Here is a 14,730-nt window from a genome sequence, read left to right as displayed (position 1 = left end):
CAACTTAGCAGCGATGTGATGCTGTCCTTACTCATCTGGGCTTCTGCCTTTGAACCGCCAACTTAGCAGCGATGTGATGCTGTCCTTACCCATCTGGGCTTCTGCCTTTGAACCGCCAACTTAGCAGCGATGTGATGCTGTCCTTACTCATCTGGGCTTCTGCCTTTGAACCGCCAACTTAGCAGCGATGTGATGCTGTCCTTACTCATCTGGGCTTCTGCCTTTGAACCGCCAACTTAGCAGCGATGTGATGCTGTCCTTACTCATCTGGGCTTCTGCCTTTGAACCGCCAACTTAGCAGCGATGTGATGCTGTCCTTACTCATCTGGGCTTCTGCCTTTGAACCGCCAACTTAGCAGCGATGTGATGCTGTCCTTACTCATCTGGGCTTCTGCCTTTGAACCGCCAACTTAGCAGCGATGTGATGCTGTCCTTACTCATCTGGGCTTCTGCCTTTGAACCGCCAACTTAGCAGCGATGTGATGCTGTCCTTACTCATCTGGGCTTCTGCCTTTGAACCGCCAACTTAGCAGCGATGTGATGCTGTCCTTACTCATCTGGGCTTCTGCCTTTGAACCGCCAACTTAGCAGCGATGTGATGCTGTCCTTACTCATCTGGGCTTCTGCCTTTGAACCGCCAACTTAGCAGCGATGTGATGCTGTCCTTACTCATCTGGGCTTCTGCCTTTGAACCGCCAACTTAGCAGCGATGTGATGCTGTCCTTACTCATCTGGGCTTCTGCCTTTGAACCGCCAACTTAGCAGCGATGTGATGCTGTCCTTACTCATCTGGGCTTCTGCCTTTGAACCGCCAACTTAGCAGCGATGTGATGCTGTCCTTACTCATCTGGGCTTCTGCCTTTGAACCGCCAACTTAGCAGCGATGTGATGCTGTCCTTACCCATCTGGGCTTCTGCCTTTGAACCGCCAACTTAGCAGCGATGTGATGCTGTCCTTACTCATCTGGGCTTCTGCCTTTGAACCGCCAACTTAGCAGCGATGTGATGCTGTCCTTACTCATCTGGGCTTCTGCCTTTGAACCGCCAACTTAGCAGCGATGTGATGCTGTCCTTACTCATCTGGGCTTCTGCCTTTGAACCGCCAACTTAGCAGCGATGTGATGCTGTCCTTACCCATCTGGGCTTCTGCCTTTGAACCGCCAACTTAGCAGCGATGTGATGCTGTCCTTACCCATCTGGGCTTCTGCCTTTGAACCGCCAACTTAGCAGCGATGTGATGCTGTCCTTACTCATCTGGGCTTCTGCCTTTGAACCGCCAACTTAGCAGCGATGTGATGCTGTCCTTACTCATCTGGGCTTCTGCCTTTGAACCGCCAACTTAGCAGCGATGTGATGCTGTCCTTACCCATCTGGGCTTCTGCCTTTGAACCGCCAACTTAGCAGCGATGTGATGCTGTCCTTACCCATCTGGGCTTCTGCCTTTGAACCGCCAACTTAGCAGCGATGTGATGCTGTCCTTACTCATCTGGGCTTCTGCCTTTGAACCGCCAACTTAGCAGCGATGTGATGCTGTCCTTACTCATCTGGGCTTCTGCCTTTGAACCGCCAACTTAGCAGCGATGTGATGCTGTCCTTACTCATCTGGGCTTCTGCCTTTGAACCGCCAACTTAGCAGCGATGTGATGCTGTCCTTACTCATCTGGGCTTCTGCCTTTGAACCGCCAACTTAGCAGCGATGTGATGCTGTCCTTACTCATCTGGGCTTCTGCCTTTGAACCGCCAACTTAGCAGCGATGTGATGCTGTCCTTACTCATCTGGGCTTCTGCCTTTGAACCGCCAACTTAGCAGCGATGTGATGCTGTCCTTACTCATCTGGGCTTCTGCCTTTGAACCGCCAACTTAGCAGCGATGTGATGCTGTCCTTACTCATCTGGGCTTCTGCCTTTGAACCGCCAACTTAGCAGCGATGTGATGCTGTCCTTACTCATCTGGGCTTCTGCCTTTGAACCGCCAACTTAGCAGCGATGTGATGCTGTCCTTACTCATCTGGGCTTCTGCCTTTGAACCGCCAACTTAGCAGCGATGTGATGCTGTCCTTACTCATCTGGGCTTCTGCCTTTGAACCGCCAACTTAGCAGCGATGTGATGCTGTCCTTACTCATCTGGGCTTCTGCCTTTGAACCGCCAACTTAGCAGCGATGTGATGCTGTCCTTACTCATCTGGGCTTCTGCCTTTGAACCGCCAACTTAGCAGCGATGTGATGCTGTCCTTACTCATCTGGGCTTCTGCCTTTGAACCGCCAACTTAGCAGCGATGTGATGCTGTCCTTACTCATCTGGGCTTCTGCCTTTGAACCGCCAACTTAGCAGCGATGTGATGCTGTCCTTACTCATCTGGGCTTCTGCCTTTGAACCGCCAACTTAGCAGCGATGTGATGCTGTCCTTACTCATCTGGGCTTCTGCCTTTGAACCGCCAACTTAGCAGCGATGTGATGCTGTCCTTACTCATCTGGGCTTCTGCCTTTGAACCGCCAACTTAGCAGCGATGTGATGCTGTCCTTACTCATCTGGGCTTCTGCCTTTGAACCGCCAACTTAGCAGCGATGTGATGCTGTCCTTACTCATCTGGGCTTCTGCCTTTGAACCGCCAACTTAGCAGCGATGTGATGCTGTCCTTACTCATCTGGGCTTCTGCCTTTGAACCGCCAACTTAGCAGCGATGTGATGCTGTCCTTACTCATCTGGGCTTCTGCCTTTGAACCGCCAACTTAGCAGCGATGTGATGCTGTCCTTACTCATCTGGGCTTCTGCCTTTGAACCGCCAACTTAGCAGCGATGTGATGCTGTCCTTACTCATCTGGGCTTCTGCCTTTGAACCGCCAACTTAGCAGCGATGAAGCTGAACAGCGGCTTCCAGAGGTCTGGAGGGAAGCATATGCCCGCCAGTAATTTGGGGTGAACATTACTTAGACCTCACCTGTCCGAGGTAGAACCCTATGGGCAGCTGCTCTTTCACCAGCTGATGTTAAGAGCTGTTGGGGATGGACCTGCTGGGGACAGGCATTAAGTCTGCAAGCTGAGGCATGGTGTTTCTGTTTTTAAGTTTGCAGAAAGTGCCTGTAATACAGTCCGGGTGGTGCTCAATGGATCGTTGGAGAACGCCTTTGATAGCATGAGGTACTTGTCTCTTTGCCTCCGGTGGGTTAGGGCTAACACAGTCTCCTACTGGCTCTTTCGCCTTTAGAAGAATATACTTTTCATGTCGACCTCAGGACTGAAGATGTGGGCTACAAAAGGTAAAGTGTTGTATTCTATGGTGAGATTTTGTCTTTCTAAGTCAACACTTTTGTCCAGTTTCTCCGTTGTTTAGAATTCTCTAAAGGTCCTTGCACAGGGTCCAACGCTTCCTCTTAGCTTTTTGAGGCCTGCTGTCTCTCCTGTAGAGCTTCCCAGGTGGCTCAGTGGTGAAGAATCTGCCTGCCAGTGCAGGAGACACAGGAGACATGGGTTCAATTCCTGGGTTGGGAAGATCCCCTGGAAGAGAAAATGGCCACCCACTCCAGGATTCTTGCCTGAAGAATCCCATGGACAGAGGAGCCTGGCGAGCTACATTCCATGGGGCCACAAAGCTTTGGACTCAACTGGCTGAGCATGCCCGCTCTCTCTCTCCTAACACCCAGTCCTGCCCATTTCCCTTTTGCTCACCCTGTTTCCCCACATGACCTGTCCCCTCCTTCCTTCTGCCTGTCTAAAGTCTTCTCGTCCACAAACATCTGCCCAGGACTCCTGTCTCCTTCCTGGACAGTATGGATCCCAGTGAATCTGCTGCTGAGAACAGCAGGAGCTCTGCCATGCCTTTGGCCTGCATTCCATCTTTGCAGGCAGTGTCAGCAGTTTATTGTCATGGTTAAAAGCAGGGACTCCAGAGGTCATGACATCTTACCTGGGTGACCTTAGTAGGGCCCCTCTAGTCTCTGTGTACCTGAGGAGGTGCTGGTGATGTGAAGATGGACTGGGAGGGTGTATGAAAAATGCTGAGCCACATGCCAGACAGAGGAAGTGCTGGTTGAGTACCTCCTTTCGCCCACACCAGTGACTCTGGTCTCACCCTTGCTTTCCTTCGCTGACCCCCTTCTGCACTTACAGGTTCTTCCACATTGCTTACCTTTCCAGTCTTGCTTCTCCAACCTTTCCCTGGATAAGGCTGATTGAGATGAGGGAACATATATTAATGTGCCCCAGGGGCTTCCCACATGGCTCAGCAGTAAAGAATCTGCCTGCCAATGCAGGAGATGTGAGTTTGACCCCTGAGTTGGGAAGATCCCCTGGAGAAGGAAATGGCAACCCGCTCCAGTGTACTCCTCTCCATGGGCAGAGGAGCCTGGTAGGCTCCTCTGGGATGGGATCACAGTCCATGGGATCACAAGAGCTGGAATAACCGAGTGACTAACGTGCCACCGCCAGGCACTCCAGATGCCCCAGATGAATTTTCCTTCTTTCCTCTTTTTTTTTTTTAATATTTGGCTACCTCCTGTCTTAGTTGCAGTTGCCCGCATGACATGCGGGATCTTAGTTCCCCAACCAAGGTTTGAACCCACGTCTCCTGCACTGCAAGCGGATTCTTAACCACTGGATCACCAGAGAAGCCCCCTCTTGTCCTCTGTTAATGTTTGAGTCCACCAGGGAGCCTTTGTCCTCTTGTCTTCTTCTGACCCCAACCTTTTGGGCTTTTGGGTGCAAGTGTGAACAGTCCAGAATTTTGTAATCTGATATTAGGGGCCCAAGTACTTGTAACAGGAGTGGGGGAGCCTAATGAGGAGAGCTTAGGGCTGGGGTCAGAACAGGACATAGGGGTCTTTCAACGACACGCTTCTCAAACTCACTGTGCGTGGGGATCACCTAAGAATTGTTGGGCTGCTGGCTCTGATTCAGCAGGTGGCGGTGGGCAGAGATTCTGCAATTCTAATGAGTTCCTTACCTTGGTCTAAGAGAGTGTAAGAGAACTGTATCTTCTTGGAATAGCAAGTGTGTAAAGAATCAGCATCAATGCACAGATGAAGACCCTTATTTTGAGAATCTTACTTATTTGAGGTCATCCTGAATAAGTAAAGGTGGCTGATTCTGATGCAAATCATGGGTCACTTCCAAACGGTAGGTTCTAACCAGTGACACCCGGCCCGATGACTTTTCACAGGGGCTGTGGGTGCTCCAACAATTCAGTCTGGGGTTAACAATGTTCTGTGTCTCTTCTCTCTTAGCATATTTGGACGAGTGGAAGCCCCTAACTTGAGGCCACAGGTTGAACTAGAGGCTTGGCTGGTACATGACACTGGAAAACCTCCCAGGTATGTGTTACTACTCTGTACTCCTGTATATTCTCAGGCTTATTTCAGGAATCAGCCCATGAAAGAATCCACAGTCACAGGGATGAATGCGCTGAGAAAAGACTGGCTCAGGAAATGAATGGGGCCTTACTCTACCTTTACCCTATCCCAACATAGCTCAGCTGGTAAAGAATCCGCTCAGCAGGAGGCCCAGGTTCAATTCCCGGGTTGGGAAGTTCCGCTGGAGAAGGGATAGGCTACCCACTCCAGTATTCTTGGGCTTCCCTGGTGGCTCAGCTGGTAAAGAATCTGCCTGCAGTGTGGGAGACCTGGGTTCGATCCCTGGGTTGGGAAGATCCCCTAGAGAAAGGAAAGGCCACCCACTCCAGTATTCTGGCCTGGAGAATTCCATGGACTAAGTCCATGGGGTGGCAAAGAGTCGGACACGACTGAGCGACTTTCACTCACTCAACAGTCTCTTAATTGTATCTCCGTGGTAGGTCTCTACCTAGTTCACACCTTTGACTCTGCTGCGGACCTGTGAGCTCTCTGAAGCTCCCTCCACTTCACGTCTTCATCCGATAGCCTTGCCCAGGGCCCGCCTCCTGGAAGAAACCAAGCCAGCTTGTGAGCTCTTGTTATTTTAACACTTTCTTTTTTTTTATTTCCCTCCAGTGACTCATGCTCTGGCTCCTCTATAAGGAAACTGAAGTCCATCTTAGATGGAAGAAATGTCAAATTTAGATGCATGGATAATCTCAGGTAACTGATGCTTTCCCGCCACATGCAGACGCTCTTCCCTTGGGCCTTGACGGCAGTCTGGGTGGTGACCTTCAGTGAACTCTGCCCCTCTCCCAGCTTAGCCGAGAAACCATTTCCAGCCAGTGGCCTTCTGATGTTCCCCCGCCCTGGTCCTCATCCTTCCCCACGCAACTCTAGCAGTGATTTGCTTCTAAAGATGCCCCAGATTTGAGGGCATCTTTCCTGCTTTCCCATGTGAGAGGCATGACCCAGAGCTCCTGACTTTCAGGGGTGTAGAAGCACATTTTGCCAAAATCAAAGGATTTATAAAAGCCTTGTGACTTGCCATATCTTGCAGGTGAGGTTTCTTTGGTTGGGTTTCAGCTGTAGATGCCTAACACTTTGTGGCTTACACACAGACACAAACAGCTCAGCTCACACCCAGGTCAGCTCCGTGGGTGCCTAGCTCCTCTAGACACCAACACTCAGATCTGCTCAGGGAGGCTTTAAGCAGACACTCACAACAGACAGGAGGCCTGACTTCAAGCCTCCACATTTATTCTCCTTAAAGCCCACCGCCCTTTCCAGGCTTCAATCCATCATCTATAACACTGGAATGGACTGGCTGATTTCTAAGACTTCCTAGCTTGGCCCCCTTGACCCTTGATTTAGAGGGTAGAGGGTAGAGCAGCAGCTGCAGCCATAATCTCAAATCATAAAGAGCAAGCTTTATGGTTTTCTAATTTAAAAAATGTAGAATCCTAAAACTGTTTACCCGTAACACATAGTCATTGGAGAAAAGTTTAAATTACAGATAGATATATATTTTTATTTTTTTTCCTGGTTTTCAAAAATTTTAGTTATTTATTTTTGACCGTGCTAGTCTTCGTTGCCATGTGGGCTTGTCTCGAGCTGTGGTGTGCGGGCTTCACACTGCAGTGTCTTCTCTTGCTGTGGCTCCCAGGCTCTAGGGTGTGCAGGGCTCAGCAGTTGGCAGCATGAGGACTTATTTGCTCCATGGCATGTGGGATCTTCCCAGACCTGGGATCGAACCCATGTCCCCTGCATTGGCAAATGGATTCTTATCCACTGTACCACCAGGGAAGCCCCAAGTATATGTTTTTTAAAATCACCTGCGACTCTGTTATCATAACTGAGACCCCTCACTATTTTTAAGATGGGTGGTCAATATTTAACTCCAGGCAGAGATCTGTGCCAAAGCATCTTTGGAAATTTTCCCGTATATGACAGATAGATGCAGGACAGACAGTTCCTGTCGAATAGATGCAGAGAGAAACACTTTCTCAAAGAATGTCGAAGCTGAGATGCTTCCCATCACTTCCCTGTCACCACCCTTTCCCACCAGCCATGTCAGAAAGGCAGAGGGACAGATTCAAGGAACATTCGCTGAAGCCTTTGTCTCTCCAATGACCTGAATTCCCCATCAGCCAGCTGGCTTCTCTCTGGAAACTGCCAGAAAATAACACAAGCTTTCTATAGTGGTTAGGTGGGAAAACAGAACAAAGGAACAGCCATAGAAGAGACATGGCAGACATCTGACCAGTCTGAGTTACTCAAAGATCTTTTGCATTGAGAGAATGGAATACGAAAACCCAAGACAAGATTAGGGAATGTAAGTGAGTCATTCACAAAACGCTTTTAATCTCTTTCTTACATTAGCCATTCACCTTTCTTTTTTTTTTTTCATGAAGAGCCCAAACTGTAGGTTCTGGGTGAGCTCACTCATCCTTCACCTTGCAAAAATAATTAAGCATACCTTCCCACCTGGACTTGTGGACTGGCCTGCATAGGAGGCCAGCACCTGTCACTCAAGCATCAGTTCATGTGACCTTAAACTTGGGGACCATATTTGAAATCACTGCTGGTTTGCTCCAACCATGAGGTCATGATATATTCAGCATAACCAGACCCTCAGGGTCCCCTGTTGTATCTAACAGTTCCCTATTGTATCGAACTGTTGTATCTAACAATTTGATGACTTTGCAAGAAACTTGCTTGTCTCTGCTTCTGCTGCTGCTAAGTCGCTTCAGTCGTGTCCGACTCTGTGCGACCCCATAGACGGCAGCCCACCAGGCTCCTCGGTCCCTGGGATTCTCCAAGCAAGAATACTGGAGTGGGTTGCCATTTCCTTCTCCAATGCGTGAAAGTGAAAAGTGAAAGTGAAATTGCTCAGTCATGTCCGACTCTTAGCGACCCCATGGACTGCAGCCTATCAAGCTCTTCTGTCCATGGGATTTTCCAGGCAAGAGTACTGGAGTGGGTTGCCATTGCTTGTCTCTAGGGGAGCTCAAAGTGAATGTCATGGATATAGATGTCAACTGTAGACTCCTTCCATAGCATTATTTCCTTGAGGATGAGGATACTTTTCCCACCTAGAATGTATTCATGTGGGTTTTCTGGGTGGTGCTAGTGATAAAGAACCCATCTACTAGTGCAAGAGACATAAGAGATGAGGGTCCAACCCCTGGGTCAGGAAGATCCCCTGGAGTAGGAAATGGCAACCCACTCCAGTATTCTTGTCTGGAATATTCCAGACAAGAATGGACAGAGGAGTCTGGTAGGCTATAAGACATGGGGTCTCAAAGAGTCAGACACAACTGAGCATGCACACACACACACACATGTATTCATGTGGGGGATCCCAGATCACAATGTTGATGAGGATGGACGACTCTACTTAGAGCCAATGTGCCCAGCTGGTCACGACAGAGGGCTAGAGATGAGCCTGAGATGGTCCATCCTAGAAGCCCAGGGATGCTGCTAGCTACTTCTAAGGCTCTCTCTCTTTCTTGACTCACATTTAACAAAATCAGATTTGACTGCAATTTAAGGAACCACTTTACCCCCACTAGACAACCCCCTCCACTATGTGCCAGCCACTCCCATTGAACTCCGTTGCTTTGTGATTTGATTTTTATGAAAACCAGAGTCATTCACCTGCTGATACTGTAGGAGGTATTCTGTGCAAAAAATCGGGGTCCCCTTGCTGACGGCAACCAGCCCTCTTCTAGAGTCTTTGACCTCTTGCTGCCTGATGCTTTGACCCAACACTTCCTCAGGAAGTTTTTGAAGAAGAGAAAACCAATCCTCAATGGAAAATATGGGGTCTCTCCTCGTTGGTTGCTGCTTCTGCTGTTTCTTGACCATCAGCTGAGGTTCACAGCAGCTATCTGTGACATGTGTGAGCCAGACAGTTGTTCCTGTCTCCACATATCATCATCAAACATCAGTTATCTATTTCTATGGCTTTGCACATGGAATGAAGCTACACTGGGCTGTAGCTTCAGGCACCCACTCTGGGACTCAGCCTTTCTCGGCATTGTCACTGCCGCAGAAGGAACTCGTGTGGGTGCTAAGTGGTCCGTGCATACTTTTGCTGTTAATGAAGGGTCTTCTTTCATTGGCGAGTTGACCAAGGGGTGTATCGTATTGCTTCTTGACCTTTTTTCTTTCTCATCATAGCCGTGACCAGTTTCTTCAAAGATCCTGAGGATTCATCTTGCAGATGGGTCAGTCAGCATGGCTGAGCCCTGGCAGTGCAGATCAACACACACGATTCAGGAGACATGCTGGTGGAAAGTTGGGACTTTGGGGGAAACTTTCGTCATAAAATTAACACCAGAGATGGAAACCTTTTCCTCCGGGATATTAAAATAACTTATGCTATTGACATAGTTTTTATCTTGATCTAATAGTCAAGAAAAATTCAGTTCAGTTCAGTCGCTCAGTCATGTCCGACTCTTTGCGACCCCATGAATCACAGCACACCAATTATTGTATAAAGTTAGAGTAGAAATTTTTATAGTTTTTTATTTTATTTTTCATATGATTCTTTTATATTGCTAATATGTTGGTAACATCCTCTCTGTTGAAGAATGACCTCTCCAAACTGTTGGCCGGTCAAGAAAAATAAATGCCCAGACTTTTCAGCAAAGGTCACATGTCAAAATGAATGACGTTACGCCCGGATATATTTTTGTATCTTTCCTACAGATAAACTACAGATGCCGTGGTTATGGGTCATGTTACATTCTGTAGGGTGTACGTTACTCCTGTGCTTGCTGTTTTATCTCTAATCCTTCCAACAGCCCTGTGAGGTTGATATTACTATCCTCCATTTGTTAAATGAGAAGAATAAGTTCAGAAAGTTTATATAATTTCCTAAAAGTCATACGTTTAGGTCAAGGTAGAGAATGAATTTGAACTCAACTTTATTTCAAAAATTCATGTGCTTGCCCTTTCTAGGCAGATAATACTAGATTGATAGTCCTTATGTTCTCTTCTAATGAATAAATGTGGGGTTAAATTGAATACAATAGAATCTGAAACGTGATTCTTCTGGATGGCTTCGAAACAGGTACAGTTTTTCACCCTCTCCCTTGCTTCTCCTCATCTCCGTGTCTTATGCAGGAGTCAGTTAAAATGTATTTATTTGTTCTTGATGCTGACAGTTTATTTCTCACTGGAATTTTACTTGATTAGTCTTGCTTGGGAATGATCATTTTTACTACTCTTAAAGAACCAACATTTAACTTTGTTGATTTTCTCATTCTACTTATTTAGGTTTTACTTTTCTCTGTATTATTAGAGATAGAGAGATTCTAATTTCTTTGCGTTTCCTTATGCAGCTTCTTAAGATGGAAGTTGAAATCACTGAGTTTGCAGTACTCAAACTCTGCATTTTAGTACGATAATTTTTCTTCTGAGTGCTGCTTTAGCTGTCGCTCTTAAAATTTTTGATATGTCTCTTTTCCTCATAATTTACAAATATTTTCTGATTGAATTGTTATTTCAAAACGCGTTACTTAAGTTTTAAACATCTGGATATTTTCTAGTTCTTTGTTGTTCTTGTCAAAACATAAGATGCATTGAGTGGAGAATGAATAAACTCACTTGGAAACCCTTCTGGGAGCCCAGTAGGTTTGTTGAAAACAGCATACATTTTGGAGTCAGACGTTTCTGGGTCCATATTTTGGCATCACTCTGTGCTTTAGAATGAAATACCTGATCTCTCTGAACTTCAGCTTCTTTGTCACTTAAGTAAGGATTATAAATGTACCCTCATCAAAGTGTGGTGAAAACTAAAGAAGATGACAGAAAATGACAGTCTGACACAGTGAGTCATATGTAAGAAATCACCAGGACATAGTAGCCTCCCCTCTGCCTGCCCTTTGATTGACAATCCAGTTCCCGTCGGGAGTCCTTACAGCTACAGCCACTGCCATCAGAGCAGGGATTCTTCACCAGCCCATTCTCCACTTTCTCGTGGGATGTGGTCTTGGCTGGACATGAAAATACATGCAAGGGACCAGTTCTGGTTAAAGTTCAATCTTGCCTCCTGCCTACCTGCAGAACGTCTTCAGAAATAGGTCCCTGCTAATCCACTGGGTAACCCAGCTGTCTTTCTTCTCAAGACTCTGCCTTCTTGTTGGGCTAGCTTGCTGAGTTCCGGATCCTTTAATGTACCTTCCTTGTTTACCAGGATACCCCATGAGGTGGCTCCCTGTGTCAGGAAAATTTTGTCCTTAACATCTCCTTTCAGTGATGAAATGGATAGAGTAAAAATCAATTTGTGAGAATCTTCCCCTCAAGAAGACTCATTTGAGTGCTTAAGGTCAAAGCTGGTGGAGACCAAAGAGGAGGCTGGTCCCCAGGTAGTCACAGCTGCTGCAGAGCGCCCTGAGGACGCTGGAGGTGGCTGGGGGCTGAGGTGCTACCTGCTCCTTACACCACCTTTGAGTCTCCGTTACCGTGATGTTTCATCCATGACTCCGCTCTCCCTGTAGTTCTGATTTTGCATCTTTGCCATTGACCATGCATCATGGGCCTTCCCTGGTGGCTCAGCTGGCAAAGAATCCACATGCAATGCAGGAGATGCTGGTTTGATCCCTGGCTTGGGACGATCCCCTGGAGGAGGAAATGGCAATGCACTCCTGTATTCTTCCCTGGAAAATCCCATGGACAGAGGAGCCTGGAGGGCTACAATCCACAGGGTCGAAAGAGTCAGATATGACTCAGTGACTAAATCATGTGTCTCTAGCCCTAAGGACTTTTTCTGTAAGTAGATCTTCTATATCCCTCTTCTTATAAGTGACATCTCTACCAAATTACTGATTGCTCAGCAAACCTCATATTTTACTTGTAAACCTGCTATGCCTTGTCTCCCCACTTCATTCCTGTGTGCTCTAGAAAAATCCTGTTACTATCTCAAATTTTACACACCACCATATTCACCCAAAGGCTCTGGGAATGAATTATAACCTCATTTCCCTTTTCCAGCTCCTCAAGGATCACTGTTTTCCTTCTGTAATGGTTTATGACCTGATAACATTTGAGGCACACTTTCAAATACAGTTCTGATAGTTGAAAGGATACACGTATGCACATGTGTGTATATGTATATATGTGCACACACGCTTTTCTCAGTTCATAGGGATGCTGCATTTAGTAGATCTTTCTTAGTCCCATTTGTGTTGACCTGTTTCGCACCACATCTGTGTCTCTTATATACTTGGCAGAAAAAGCCAAGTATATATCAAATATTTTGGCAAAAAACATTCTTTTCGGCTCGACAACTTTCTGTGCCTTTTAACTCTCGTTGGAAATAAACTCACCCAAGCCTGCACACTCCCTGCTGGAAGAGATGCCTTAGGAGCCGTGCTGACTGACTTCCTGGCATGCAGTTTCTCCTGAGGACCACTCCCAAGACTGTGACTTGGGCATCTCAGGTAGAATCCACATGGCGCAGAATGACTCTGTGTTTTCGTGGCTTTTTAAAGGGCAAGTGGTTATGTATATGGATACAAGTTTTGTATGGCAAATTGTATGAAGCAAAATGTTAGGATAAACCTACAGCATAACTTTAAAAGGCATTTGTATTTATTTATTTAATTGGAGGATAATTGCTGTATGATGTTGTGTTGATTTCTGCTGTAGGATAGCTTGAATTGGTCATAACTATGTCTCTTCCCTCCTGAGCCTGCCTCCCAACCCCCACCCCCATCCTATCCCCCTAGCTTGTCACAGAGCACCAGGCTGGGTTCCCTGTGTTATATAGCAGCTTCCCATAAATAAAAATAAGATATTAAAAAAGAGGGACTATGTGTGTATGTATGGCTGATTCACTTTGCTCTACAACAGAAATGAATACAATATGTATAGCAACTGTACACCAATAAAAATTAATCAAAAAATAAAAAGGTATTAGAAAAAGACAGCATTTTATAAATGTAATGTTAGCCTAACATTTTCCCACAGTTTTTAAATAATGAAGCAACTAATTTCTTTTTGCTACATTAACCATCATTTTCTAAACTTTTTATTTCCTGTTGGAGTATAGCCGATTAACAATGTTGTGACAGCTTCAGGTGAGCCATGAAGGGACTCAGCCACATATACGTGTACCCACTCTCCCCCACACCGCCTTCCCACCCGGGCTGGACACACATCAAGCAGAGTTCCCTGTGCTATACACAGGAAGACCTTGTTGGTTATCCATTTTAAATATAGAGGTAGTCTTCCCAAGTGGCTCAGTGGTAAAGAATCTGTCTGCAATGCAGGAGTCATGGGTTCAGTCCATGGGACAGGAAGATTCCCTGGAGAAGGGAATGGCAACCCACTCCAGTGTTCTTGTCTGGAAAATCCCATGGACAGAGGAGCTGGGCAGGCCACTGTCCATGGGGTCCCAAAAGAGTCGGACACGACTGAGTGAATAAACAACAGGTCAACCCCAAACTCTCTAACTATCCCCCCCCCACCTGTCCCCAATAGCACATGATACACTCTTTCTCTCTGACTTACTTCACACAGTATGACAGATCTCTAGGTCCATCCATGTGGCTGCAAATGGCATTACTTCAGATTCTTTGTAGTGGCTGAGTGATATTCCCTTGTATAGACATACCGCATCTTCTGCATCCATTCCTCTGCTGACGGACATTTAGGTTGCTTCTTTGTATTGTCTATTGTAAACAGTGCCAGCCATCATTTGAATATATGTTTTTCATATCGATCCATCAGGGACTCAATTTCTGGGTGCTACCCCAAGAGGCAGTGGTTAGCTGGCCCTCAGATCACACTCACAGAGCACAGAAGGGTTTGATTTGATCCCTAACACAGCATTTATCCTTTAACTTAATTCAAATTTGGCTCATCATGCTTTTTAAAAAAATCATTTACGCAAAGTGCAAACAGCACAAGGTAGAGAAAACAGTGGGATTAAGAGACAAGTGACCCAGTGAGAAAGTTCATTGACATCTGTGACTCGCCAGTTTGGAATATATTTACAACACGTATCAATGAATTATGCAAATCATGAATAATAAAGGACTGTGGAGTTATTCTTTTAAAAACAATTGTGTCTGGAAAAACTGCTTGCCCTCACTTATGTGTGGAATCTAAGAAAGTCAAACTCACAGCAACAGCAAGTGGAAAGGTGGCTATTAGAGCTGGAGGGGTGGGGAACAGGGCAGTGCTGGTCAAAGGGTGTTGTAAACTTCTGGTTATAAGATGAGAAAGTTCTGGAGACGTAGTGACTAGGGAAGCTGAAACTCCAATATTTTGGCCACCTGATGCGAAGAGCCGACTCATTGGAAAAGACGCTGATGCTGGGAAAGATTGAAGGTGGGAGGAGAAGGGGATGGCAGAGGATGAGATGGTTGGATGGCATCACCAACTCAATGG

The 14,730-nt window shown here is 46.5% G+C and overlaps 1 protein-coding gene across 6 annotated transcripts in view; it reads left to right on the top strand.

The window, feature by feature from the left end:
* The window catches only part of CD38 (CD38 molecule), a 69,630-nt gene extending 55,237 nt beyond the window's left edge, over positions 1–14,393 (top strand). For 4 of the 6 annotated variants that reach the window (XR_015165139.1, XM_086404744.1, XM_086404745.1 and 1 more), the window contains 4 exons: positions 3,066–3,139; positions 5,221–5,307; positions 5,962–6,048; positions 9,511–10,951. Coding sequence is in view for 4 of the 6 variants with exons in the window: in XM_086404744.1 (XP_086260870.1) it covers positions 3,066–3,139; positions 5,221–5,307; positions 5,962–6,048; positions 9,511–9,538 (276 nt within the window). In the remaining 2 variants the exon portion in view is untranslated. Of the gene's footprint in view, positions 1–3,065; positions 3,259–5,220; positions 5,308–5,961; positions 6,049–9,510; positions 10,952–12,649 lie in introns of those variants that run through there. The other 2 variants (XR_015165140.1, XM_086404747.1) reach the window with 2 other exon arrangements.
* The last annotated feature ends 337 nt before the right edge of the window (positions 14,394–14,730 follow it).

Source organism: Bos grunniens, chromosome 6, assembly GCF_055505025.1.
Source record: "Bos grunniens cultivar Pamir isolate PY7600 chromosome 6, Bosgru_T2T1.0, whole genome shotgun sequence".
Taxonomy (NCBI): domain Eukaryota; kingdom Metazoa; phylum Chordata; class Mammalia; order Artiodactyla; family Bovidae; genus Bos; species Bos grunniens.
This window is presented reverse-complemented; position numbering and strand designations above follow the sequence as displayed.